Source organism: Mustela nivalis, assembly GCF_964662115.1.
Source record: "Mustela nivalis genome assembly, chromosome: 17".
Classification (NCBI taxonomy): domain Eukaryota; kingdom Metazoa; phylum Chordata; class Mammalia; order Carnivora; family Mustelidae; genus Mustela; species Mustela nivalis.
In genome coordinates this window covers 60,384,167-60,395,866 of record NC_139036.1, presented here as the reverse complement: position 1 = coordinate 60,395,866, position 11,700 = coordinate 60,384,167, and the positions used below count along the sequence as shown (strand labels likewise).

At 65.0% G+C, this 11,700-nt stretch overlaps 1 protein-coding gene and 1 long non-coding RNA gene across 2 annotated transcripts in view; one reads left to right on the top strand and one right to left on the bottom strand.

Annotated features, from left to right (window-relative positions):
- LOC309850933 overlaps positions 1–11,700 on the bottom strand; it is a 1,194,231-nt gene that overhangs the window by 866,843 nt on the left and 315,688 nt on the right. The gene's annotated exons all lie outside the window — the stretch shown is intronic.
- Positions 2,143–11,599, top strand: NPTX1 (neuronal pentraxin 1). The gene is made up of 5 exons (XM_082705488.1): positions 2,143–2,698; positions 2,984–3,191; positions 5,268–5,512; positions 6,615–6,794; positions 7,536–11,599. The coding sequence occupies exons 1-5, from the start codon at positions 2,255–2,257 to the stop codon at positions 7,755–7,757; spliced, it is 1,299 nt and encodes a 432-aa protein (XP_082561614.1). The 5' UTR covers positions 2,143–2,254; the 3' UTR covers positions 7,758–11,599.

Genomic DNA, 11,700 nt, shown 5'->3' with positions numbered 1-11,700 from the left:
CGGGCGCGCAGGGGTCCCCCATAGCGCCTTCTGGCGGACACAGCGCTTCAGAGGGCGCTGGGCGGAAGGTTCGGGCCCCTGACCGCCGCCGCCTCCCCTCGGAGCTCACCTCGCTGCCACGGCCGCAGACACCGCCCCAGGGGCCCTCCTCCAGCTCCGAGGCCCGCTACTCCTTCCCCTGCGGGGCGGCCCTCAGTGCCACGTGCCCGGGTCCCCTCTCGGTGGTGAAAGCCCGGGTCCCCGTCGTGGGCGCAGCTCAGGACGCCAGGCCGAGCCGAGGGATCCCGTTCCGGCCGCGCAGCCTGCGTGTCTCCACGCGGGCTCTTCTGCTCCCGCGCGCCCTGCCTCTCGGCCCCGACAGTCTCGCCCCCGGGGCCCGGCGCGGAGAGGTCCTCCCGAGTCGCCTTCCAGCCTCGGGAGATCCGGGCGCAAACCCGCAGGGGCGCTGGTGGCCAGTCCCCTCCCGCGGCCCCGGGCCCCGAGGCGCAGAACGAGCACAGCCCCCGGGGCCGCGGGGCTCGGAGCCCAGGACTGCCGCGTGCGGCCCGCGGGGTCCCTCTGGCGCCGGCAAGCGGAGGCCGAAGGACGCGCGGGCTCCGGGAAGGTTCAGGACCCAAGCGCCACAGAACGTGGGCGGTGGGGCACCCGGGGGCACGGGTGGGACGCGACCGCCGAGTGGCACCGAGGAGACCGGGGTTTCTCCAAAAGGTCTCAATGAAGCCGGCTGCGCTTCGCACCCGCGGGGCGGCGGCCCAGCCCCCGCACCCTGCAGCTGCCTGAGGGTCCCTGGGGCTGGGAATCCGCCCCCCAGCGCAGGGCCCGACTTGGGGGGAGGGTCTGGGCCGTCAGCGGGGCTGCGGGACCGCGGCTCTAGGCAGGGCTCGCACCGTCGCCCGGAGCCCGACCTCGGGATCCTGGCACGGTCTCCTTCTGCGCGCACTGGGAGCTCGGAACTCCGATGGCCCGGGGCGCGCCAGCGGCTTGGGCCTGTCCAGAGCCCCGAACCGGGCGTCCCAACCCGGACGGGAATCTGGGAGCCTCCCCTGGCGGCGCCGCTACTCAGAAAACAGGTGCCGGGAGGGGGGCGGGAGCGGCCGGGGGTGACTCCGGGTGGAGGGTCCACCGTGGGGGGGCTCCACACGGGCGACGATCCGGCCGTGCGCTGGGACCCGTCCCCACCTGCCCTGGGCGGAGCAGTGGGCCGAGCTGGGGCTCGCGGGGCCCAGAGAGCGCGACGCGCACACGGACACGGACGTGCACGCGCGCCCCCGCGACAGGAAGGCGCTCCGGGAGCGCGGAGGGTCGGGCCTCCGGGCCCCCAGGAAGCGCGGCCGCTCAGCTCCTCCCCGGGGGCCGCAGGGAACCGCCTGCCCGGAATCGGCCGGCTCCGCGGGCGGAAAGGCTCGATCCGAGAAGTGCCCGCGCGCCCCGCGGGCTCCGGGCGGGGGACGGTGCTGCCATCCCCCCGGGACGTAGCCGGGTCCCCAAAGCCCCGGGCCTGTGGGAGGGGGCAGGAGAGCCCTGAACGAGGTCGTGGAGAAGTCCCCCGACCCCAGGTGTAGACCGGCTTTCCAACCCCACATGCGCATCCAAGAACCTTGCGGCAGCGCCGCGACCCCCCTCTCTAGACTCAGCGGCGGTGCGAGGCTCCGCTCCCCAGCGCTCCTCACCCGACGCGCGAGTGTAGACGCTTTGAGCCCTTGGGGACCCGGTCCCGCCTTGAACGCCCCCGTCCCGGCCCCCGAGGGTGTTCTGTGGGGCCAAGCGGGTTGAACCGAATTCTGTCTCGCGGGCCGGCCGCCCACAACCCCGTCGGAGACTTGGGGACATCATGCAGGTGGCCCATCCTGTAGTCCCAGTCCCCCCCCCCCCGCCCCGACCCCGCGCGCGGCTCTCGGAGCCTTCGGGGAAGCGGTGCGGGCTCGGCGGGGCGGGGGTGGGTGGGCGGGGGAGACCGCAGGAGGCGCCCCCCCCCCCCCCGCGCGCGAACGACCCCCGCCCGGCGCCGCGGGCCGGGCCGCAGACAATTAAAGCGGGATTCCTCCCCCGCTGACGTCGGCAGCGCCGAGGCCCCTCCCGCGGCGGCATAAAAGGCGCGGGCTCCGCAGCGCGGGCGGCAGTGAGGGCCGGGCAGCGCGGCGGTGCGGACTGCGCGGCCGAGCAGCGCGGCGCCCAGAGCGCGGGCCGCCCGCCGAGCCCCGCCGAGCCGAGCCCCAGGAGCCGGGCCGGAGCGCCGGCCCCAGCGCCCGCAGCCATGCCGGCCGGCCGCGCCGCGCGCACCTGTGCGCTGCTCGCCCTTTGCCTGCTGGGCAGCGCGGCCCAGGATTTCGGGCCGACGCGCTTCATCTGCACCTCGGTGCCCGTGGACGCCGACATGTGTGCCGCGTCGGTGGCCGCCGGCGGCGCCGAGGAGCTCCGGAGTAACGTGCTGCAGCTCCGCGAGACCGTGCTGCAGCAGAAGGAGACCATCCTGAGCCAGAAGGAGACCATTCGCGAGCTGACCACCAAGCTGGGCCGCTGCGAGAGCCAGAGCACGCTGGACGCGGGCGCCGGCGAGGCCCGGGCTGGCGGGGGCCGCAAGCAGCCCGGCTCGGGCAAGAACACCATGGGCGACCTGTCCCGGACGCCGGCCGCAGAGACGCTCAGCCAACTCGGGCAAACTTTGCAGTCGCTCAAAACCCGCCTGGAGAACCTCGAGGTCCGCGCGCGCCGCGGTCCCCCTCCGGCTCGGGCGCCCCTCTGCCCTGCCCCACCCCCACTCCCGACCCGGCCCGACACCCCCACTCCCCCCCTCGGCCGGGCGCTGGTGCCCGGCCAGGGCCCGCCGGGAGTCTGAGGGGCCCCGCAGACGGCCATTCGCCCGAGCTCCCCGCCAGACCGCCCCCGCATTCGCCCTGAGGGGACCGCGCCGCCGGCCTCCCGGCTCGGTCCCCGCGCCGCGCGCGTAACGGTGTGGTCTCCCTCCGCCCTTGCACCCCCGCAGCAGTACAGCCGGCTCAATTCCTCCAGCCAGACCAACAGCCTCAAGGACCTGCTGCAGAGCAAGATCGATGACCTGGAGAGGCAGGTGCTGTCTCGGGTGAACACTCTGGAGGAGGGCAAGGGCGGCCCCAGGAACGACACGGAGGAGCGGGTCAAGATCGAGAGCGCCCTGACCTCCCTGCACCAGCGGATCAGCGAGCTGGAGAAAGGTAACGGGCCTGGGGGAGTGTGGGTGGCGGCTGCTGGCTGCCCTGCCGGTGCCCCGCCGGTGGGACCCTCCCTCAGGTCCGGGCTTCCAGCAGGGCTCTGCTCCAGGCTGTCAAAGCCTGAAGCTTCTTCACCCCTCCAGCCCTTCCCGCTTTCCGAGTCCCTGCCCCGGGTTTGGGGTTTCCAGCCGGTGTTCCTGATGGGGCCCGGCCCCCTGGGCTGGGGACAAATGGAGGGAGGGGAGGCGGAGTGAGGAAGGCATGGATCGGCGTGGTGGGCACCCCCCAACACACACAAACACAGAGGATTTTTCCAAGTCTGATCATCTGTAAGTTTGCACTGTGGCTGTGGTGCTCCCTGGTAAGAAAGACTGGCTCTAGCCGGTCCCCAACCCCAGCAGGGAATGGGGTGCGGGCTGGGGATGGTCTGTTTTCTCCCACTTCCACGGCACCACTGTTGTCCTCTGGGGATCTCCGGGTTCCCCCCTTTAGTTGAGCCCCTCCCTGTGGTCTTAATTTCTGAGTGACTCGAGTGCCAGCATGCTACATGTCCTGGGGTTCCTGGGTCACCAACTCTGGCCAGCCCCACCTGCACTCTGGGGCTCCCAGACGAGCTGGGCTCAGGCTTGAAGTCGCAGAAATCAAACAAGGTTGTAAAAGTGTTGGGGGGGGGGTGTTCCTGGGCTTGGAGCAGGGCCACGTGACCCCTCTTGGACCGCAAAATGTGCTGGATGGATTTAAACAGTGCCATCTTAAGGCACGTTATGTAACTGAAAAACAGATCAGGGGAAGGGCCGGGGGAGGGAGGGGGGAGGGAAGGAGGGGAGATTGGGGGGAATGAAAAACAGCCCCTAGAGAGGCCAGGGGCTGGCTCTGCTCCACCGTGGGCTGGGGGGGCAGGAGTACAAGCTGGAGATGGTTGGGGCGGCACTGAGGGGACCAGCCCCGCCGTTCCTGATACCTGAATGGATGAGTGTGGGGGGGGGGTTTGCTGGCCCAGCAGGACGCCTTCTAGAAATCATTCTTGGCCTGGGGGGCCTGTTTCCTTCTGGACTCCCTGGCAAGCCCCCAGCACACCCAGGAGCTGGCAGGTGTGTGTCTTCCTGGCTCTGGGCCCGGTGCCTGTGCCCACTGCTGGGTTGGAATGTTTTGCCTGGAGTCAGTCACACCAAACCCAGGGCCACAGCTACAGTGCGTGTGTGGGCTGGGAGGGGGCAGACACGCTTTCCCGGAGACGTCCCTGGCAGGCAGGGAGCTGGGGCTGTTGGGTAAAGGGAGGCTCTTAGGCTAGGAGCCTGATTTTTCAGGAAACGCAGAGGAAGCTTTCCCTGAGAATGAGTGGCCCCGTCCTCAAAGCAGTCACCTTGGGGGGCCCTGGCTTCAGGGCCGACTCCTTGCTCCCTGCTGCCCGGCCCTCTCGGCAGGGCTCCAAGCAGAGCTGCTGGACAAGCCTCAAGAGGCCGTCTTTCCCTCCTGTAGGGAAGATAGGGTTCTGGAAAGAGCCAGAGTCCTCAGGGCTCACTGACTGGTTCAGAAGAGCCAGCAGGGCCTGCAGCACACCCAGGCGTCAAGGGGAGTGAGCCGCGCACCAGGCGCCCACTTGTCTCGGGTGGGAATCCGTGAGGAGACTTTGTGCACCATGTCCAGGAACCAGGTCTGCCGAAGGGGCTGCGCTGGGGGCAGACCCCTCTTTCAGGCTGGAGGAGACCTCCTCCCTCTGTGGCCACACCACCAAGGTCCAGTAGCCCCCCCCCCATCATTGTGCAGGGACTCGTTCCCTGCCCCAGCCCACTGTGGTCTCCCTACCCCCATCCCAGCCTCCCCAGGGGCAGCATGGGGGAGCCTGAGCCGAGAGCAGGAGATCTAGGGTCAGCTTTTTTGTTCTGGCCCAGTGCCCTCGGGCAGGGCAAAGCACTTGACCCTGCTGGGCCTCCCTCTCAGCGGCTCTTGAATGGAGATGAGTTTGCTCCTGGCTTCCTAGAGCGGGAGGGGGCGGGGGGCGGGGAGTGCTGAATGGGTTTCCGACCGGAACAAAGGCTTTGAGGTGCAGATGACGGGACTGTGTCCTGTACTCTCCAGGTCAGAAGGACAACCGCCCTGGGGACAAGTTCCAGCTCACATTCCCGCTGCGGACCAACTACATGTACGCCAAGGTGAAGAAGAGCCTGCCGGAGATGTACGCCTTCACCGTGTGCATGTGGCTCAAGTCCAGCGCGGCCCCCGGGGTGGGCACGCCCTTCTCCTACGCCGTGCCGGGCCAGGCCAACGAGCTGGTCCTCATCGAGTGGGGCAACAACCCCATGGAGATCCTCATCAACGACAAGGTAGAGCCTCCAGCCGTCCGGTCCCGCAGGACAGCAGAGTGAGGTCCCCAGGCTCCCGCCCCCAGCCCGGCTGCTGGGCCTGCTCTGCAACCACAGATGCTGGGGGGGGGGGGCACCAGAAGGGCCAGTCGGGCAGGACTGGGGGAGGCGGAGGGGCGCCCCTGCCTACACTCCATGAATTGTGCGAAGCTGGGACTTTCCCCCACAGAGGCCTCCCAGGGTGGGGGGTGGGGGGATGGCTCAGCACGACTGGAAGGTGCCTGGTCCCTCCCATTGAACCCCGGCTCCTCCTCCCCCACCTCCATGTAAGTGGAGGACCCCAGAGGCTCTCCCAGAGCCCAGATCGATCCTGCTCAGCCCCTCAGCCCTGGGGGGAGGCCAGATGCCGCGGAGCCCTTGGAGGGCGCAGTCTTTTCCCTCTGGGGAGGCTTCCAAGTCCCGGGTTTCTGGGGCAGCACGGGCAGCGACCGTCTCCAGCCCCGGCCGGGAACTGGAATCCAAGCCCTGCTGTTGAGGCCTGGACCAGAAACGGTGGTTCCTTTCTGGGCCCCGTGTCCCCACATCACAGGGTGTGCGGGTCCTTTTGTCTTCCGCACGATCCAACCCCCACCCCACCCCCCAACCCCATGCTAGAGACAGAGTGGAGTCCCAGGGCAGAGGCCTGGTGCGCGGCTCCTGGTTTCTGAGTCTCGGCAGAGGCCGTGCGGGTGTAGACCCGGCAGATCCAGCAATTTCGTGGTGGAGGAGAGCCGAGAGGCCCAGACCGCAGCCCTGAGCTGAGCCCCCCGCGGTGGGACTCCCCCGTCCCAGGGCTGGTTGGGTAGACCGAGCAGAGGAGGGGGAGCAGGGGGAGGCCATTGTGCATTCAGGTCCACCCCAGGGTCCCCTTGACAAATCGTCCCGTTTCCCGTGGGACTCTGTGACCCGTCAGTGGATGGCGCTGGCGGACGGTAAGGTCGCCGGGGCAGGTGCCGAGAGAATTCAGAGTCGCTCTTGGTTATTTATTTTAAACGTGGTGATAGGAAGAGTCACGTGGTGACGATCGCTGATCTGCGCTGTGCCCCTGAGCACGTCACACCGCGTGTGTCCTCCTTCCTCCCAGGTGGCCAAGCTGCCCTTCGTGATCAATGACGGCCAGTGGCACCATATCTGCGTCACCTGGACCACCCGGGACGGGGTCTGGGAGGCCTACCAGGACGGCACCCAGGGCGGCAACGGCGAGAACCTGGCCCCCTACCACCCCATCAAGCCGCAGGGGGTCCTGGTGCTGGGTCAGGAGCAGGTAGGGGCCTGGGGGCTGGGCCGGATGGGGATGCTGGTTGCAGGGGGAGCCCCAGAAGCAGAGGAGGGACAGCCACGGTGGCTGAACAGGGACCAGGGGGAGAAGGAGGGAGTGGGTCGGAGACGGACGTGGTCCCCCCATTCCCAGAAAGAGCCAAGGGAAGCAAGGTACGCAGTGGTTTGGGCCAAGTCCCTGCTTTGGGGGGGGGGCTTCTCCGGAGGTACAAGCGGGTGGGCCTTGTCTCAATGCTCTCGGAGCCGCCACACTTTCTTTGGCACGGAAAGGCTGGTCTGCCTTTAGCGATGCATAATTTATTTCCTGGAAGCGGTTTGTGTCCCCTTGGGCACTCGGAGGGACGCACCAGCGGGAGGGCCCCAGGCCTTCTATTCCCGTGGGGCTCGGCAGAGGTGACATCTGAGCCCGTCTAGGCAGGGGAGCAGCAGCGGTTCTACCAGGGCCCTGCTCCCACGGTGGCACACGGCACGAGTGGACCGTCTCACTGGCCGAGGGACAGGCCGCACGTCAGGCAGAGTCCAGGTGTCCCCGGGAGATGGTCGGCACCTAGGACAGACAGAGGTGGCCAGTAGTGGCCCTTTTCCTGGGCTCCCAGAGATAGGACATGACAGGGTACCTCGAGGTCAATGGGAAAGCCCCCGATGGGGGAGACACGGGCACGTGCCCCCCTGAGAGGCCCCCCCACCCCCACAGCCCTCCACACTCAGCCTCTGCTTTTCTCCGAAGGACACCCTGGGCGGCGGGTTTGACGCCACCCAAGCGTTCGTGGGCGAGCTGGCCCACTTCAACATCTGGGACCGCAAGCTGACCCCCGGGGAGGTGTACAACCTGGCCACCTGCAGCCCCAAGGCTCTTTCTGGGAACGTCATCGCCTGGGCCGAGTCTCACATCGAGATCTACGGGGGAGCCACCAAGTGGACATTCGAAGCCTGTCGCCAGATCAACTGAGGCTCCTGCCGGCCGAGCCTCCTGCCCTCGGCCCGGCCCGGCCCGCCCGCCTCCCCCCTGCTTGTGCGGTGATGACTCTCGCGTCTTCTTCTCTCCCTCTCCCCAGGAGTGACTCAAGGCCCACGCACACGCACGCACACAGCCCGGGTCGCCCTTGTGCCCGGGAGGTGCCCCCCCCAGGGCCTCAGCCCACCCCGCTCCCCGGCAGCTGCAGCACGGGGCCAGGCAGACGTAGGTGAGGATGTGCGTGTGCGGCGGGTGTGTGTCGGGGGAGGCGCTTTCCTCCAGAAGGAGCTGCGTCCTTTCCTCCTGCCTCTGGTGTTGGGAAAGCTCGCCACAGGCTGGACATCAGCACTTGGGACCCTGTGAGCGGCCCCCGGGCCGCGGGGCCTCCTCCACACGCGCGTCTGTCTTGGCAAAGCTTTTCCAGAGCCACGTCTCTACCGGGAAAATAAATGTCTCCCAGCGGTTGATTAAGGCGGGGGGGGGGGGGACTCTCCACACAGAAGTTCTCTTTCCTGGTGGGAGCCCATTCTCTCCGCCCGGGCCTGGGACGCTCTGGCAGTGAGGCAGGGGGTGTGTGGAGGGTTGGGGGTGGGGCTGGCCTCAGGAGGTGGGCGGACCCCGTCCAGTGCCCAGGCGGCGCCCCTTCGGGTGGCGTCTGCAGCCGCGCTGGGCCTGGGGAGCTGGTTTGCATGCCCAGCTCTCTGGCCCTGGCCCAGGACCGGGTCTCGGGCCCCCAGTCGCGTGCTCTCGAGGGATCCTTCTCCCTTTCGGCTGCCTGCTCGTGCCCCTGGGAAGGCGGTGGAAGCCGGCCTGCCCTGGCCCCTCTCCTTTGGCCTCTGGCAGTGGGAGCCCAGAGGCGTCCATGGGTCAGCTCGACAGGGGACCTTTGAGACAAGGAAACCCACATTCCGACTGAGACCCGGCCAGTTAGGGCCGATGACCCCGGGACCGGACCCGTCAATGAGAAGGTCCAAGCCAACTCTGACAGCCATATTCCTCCCCCGCGCCCAGGCCCAGGTCCGCGGACGCGGGGCGTCCTCCCCGGGCTCGGGGCCTCTGGAGGCCTCCCACGCGGGGCCCGCGGCCAGCACTGGGGCCTGAAGCCCACTCCCCCTGCTTCCCAGGGCTCCGGTCTTGCCGCTGCCCCCCGCGGGTCACCAGCCGGGGACGCCAAGACACGACCGGTGTCTAGAACCTTGGACTTTATTTTCCCCCACGAAGAGCACCCACACGCGTTTCCTTCTAGTCCTTCTGAGGCAGGGGAAATGCGTGTGTGTGCGTGTGCGTCTGTGTGTGTGTGTGTGTGTGCGTGCGTGCGCTGAGAGAGAGAGAGGAAGAGAACAAAGACAGGCCGCACCCCGGGCGGGCTCCCTGCTCCGGAGTCCCACCTGGGGGTCGCACGCCTTGAGGGCACCCCGGACTCTCTCACTGGGAGTCTCATTAGCAGAAGGCTGGCGAGTCTTTCTAGAAATTTTCCCGCACTGTCTGGCTCGTGTGCAGCTGCAGACATTCCTTTGGGAGGAGCAGGTGTTCCCCGTCCTCGGCTCCTTCCAGGGGCACCTGTCTCCTCACGCGCAGGCCCTGTTGCGTCGGAAACCTTGTGCATCTGTGTGCGTCTGTGTTGGTGTCTCCGTGTTCGTGTCCGCGTGGGTGTGTGCGTGGCACCCAGTCGCCGAGCTGTGACGCCCGCTCCTGCTCAGAGGGTGCGGTCCGGGCGCCGCGCTGCGTGCTGTGGCTCAACAGTGGCTTTTTCTGAGACCCTTGTGCTTCGTCCTAGCCCGTCGGGTTGTGGCATCTTTGGATCTGCAGGGATCTTCTCTGTTTGCATGTTCCCCGGGGTGGCGCGTCCCTGGCTCCCTCGGTCTGATGTGCGTCCCCTGCCTGCATGAACTTCTGGTTCCGTGTCGTGTGCCCAGTGCCACCCATCGTCCTGTGACCATCCGCGTAGCTACCGAGAAATCGCTGGAGAAGCAAGCCAAGGGTGTCGGGGGAGGTCACGGGAGGGACCCGTATCCCTCTCCCTCCTCCCCACTCCCCAAACACACCAACAAGTGTTTTTCACGTGTAGGTTGACAAGGAGCCTAAACAAAGCCCATGACTGGGACAGAGCGAGAGCTTGGAGTCACCCCTCTAGACCAGGTCGGCCCCACCCCTCACTTCAGCCCCCTCTCGGCTCCTGCTTAGGTGAGGCTCAGAGGGGGCTGGGTGCTGTCCTGCCAGCACCCCCCACCAGCCCCTGCCCATCCGGACCCCAGACCACCCTCTGCCCTCGGGGGCGGGGTGGGAGCTGTCCGTCAGGACCACAAGCCATCCTCTGCCCTAGCTAGAGATGGGCAGAGCACACCCCAGACGCAATGCCTACAGTCCCTTTGGCCTCCGGCCCGTTCACCTTCCTGGCCCTCCCTTGACGCCCCCGCGGTGCCAGGGACAGAAGCTGACATTCGGCTCCCTCCCCGCCTCTAGCTGGAGCCTGAGCCAAGCCCCTTGACTCCCTCACTGTGTTAACATTTGGCACTTTGCCGGCCCCAAGAAAGGTCGATGACAGCCACAAATCTATCTAATCTACGTAGTCTCCCATGTCCTCCTTAATCTGATCGACACTCCCTCTTGCACTGAATAACACATGCCTATCTCAGGTAAGCCGTTTTATAAACTAAGAAGATACACAGCACTGCCGAGGCGGTGTTAGCTCTTGCCGAGCTGGTGACCCACAGCTCCCTGGGGGTCCGAGGTGGGGGAGCTGCCGACAGAGGCTCTCCGGGCTCTCGGAGCTTAGATCCCACTGGAATTAAGCCTTCTTGCTTTTGATAACACAGTATTATTTCTCTTACTGTAGAAGAAAAAGTTTATTACCAAACAAGAGTATTTTTATGAAAGAAAAGGACAAACCTATAAAATTAACTCACCTTATATCTCCCTGGAAAATACTTTCAGGCTCCGCCAAAACATAGGACCGAAAGCATGTATTTTGGAAGAAAGAGATACATTTTGTATGCTTTCTTTTCCTTTTGTAGATTCCCCGTTTATTTTCTAAGAGTGCAAAGATCACTTTGTCACCAGCCCTGGGACCTGAGACCAAGGGGGTGTCTTGTGGGCAGTGAAGGGGGGGAGAGGCTGGCGTGAGGTACAGTCATTCCAATGAGCTCCAAAGAGGGGCCGCCTGCGCTCAGAGGTGTTGGGGACCAGGATGCGAATTGGCCATTTATGGTAGACCCTTTGCCTTGGAGCTGGCTTAAGTCAAGGACTTGATCAGTTCCAATCCTGGTAGGAAAAGCTAGGGTTACGTGTTGTTAACACGAAGAAGAGCGTATCCTTTAGAAGTTCATGGCAACCAGAATGTGGCTTGACACAGCCGTGGTTTCATCTCTTCAAACACAGTGTGTAAATCTATTCAGCTAACGACAGGAAATGTGTCACTTCCATGCACCGTGGACTTAAGTGCAATTTGTTGAAGGGGAACAAGTCATTGAGGAGAAAAAAAAAAAAAGCCCAATACTTAGAGTCCCAATTTTGTCTTATTTGCCAAAAAAAAAAAAAAAAAATCCAACAAAGTAAACCCCCTCTGGTTGATATTGTTACAATGTATATACTGTATAATATGAAAGAATCGATGTATCTTACTTTTTCATTATTTGCTAACCAAAGCTGTACATTTTTCATATGATCTGCAGCCTTTTGGGTATCAAATGGGTCAAAACCATGGGACCTGCCACCTCCCATCAGCAATTCTGGAAATGCACTATTTCTACTGGTATTGCTTTTTTTTTTTTTCATTTTCTTGCTGAAACGACATGAATTGTTGAGTTTATTTTTACACAGTAAAGAGTGAAGAAAGACGGTGGTCTGCACGGACTGTCTCTTCTCAAGCTGGCCAGTGTCCCCCTGACCTGCCTCGGGGAGGGGCACCCAGGAACCCCCACCTGCAGGGCCGTGCAAG

Excerpts from the sequence above, each read along its gene's own strand:
- NPTX1 (XM_082705488.1), top strand. The coding sequence starts at position 2,255 with ATGCCGGCCGGCCGCGCCGCGCGCACCTGTGCGCTGCTCGCCCTTTGC. Across the intron at positions 2,699-2,983 it reads CCCGCCTGGAGAACCTCGAG|CAGTACAGCCGGCTCAATTC; the intron begins GTCCGCGCGCGC and ends GCACCCCCGCAG. Across the intron at positions 5,513-6,614 it reads AGATCCTCATCAACGACAAG|GTGGCCAAGCTGCCCTTCGT; the intron begins GTAGAGCCTCCA and ends CCTTCCTCCCAG.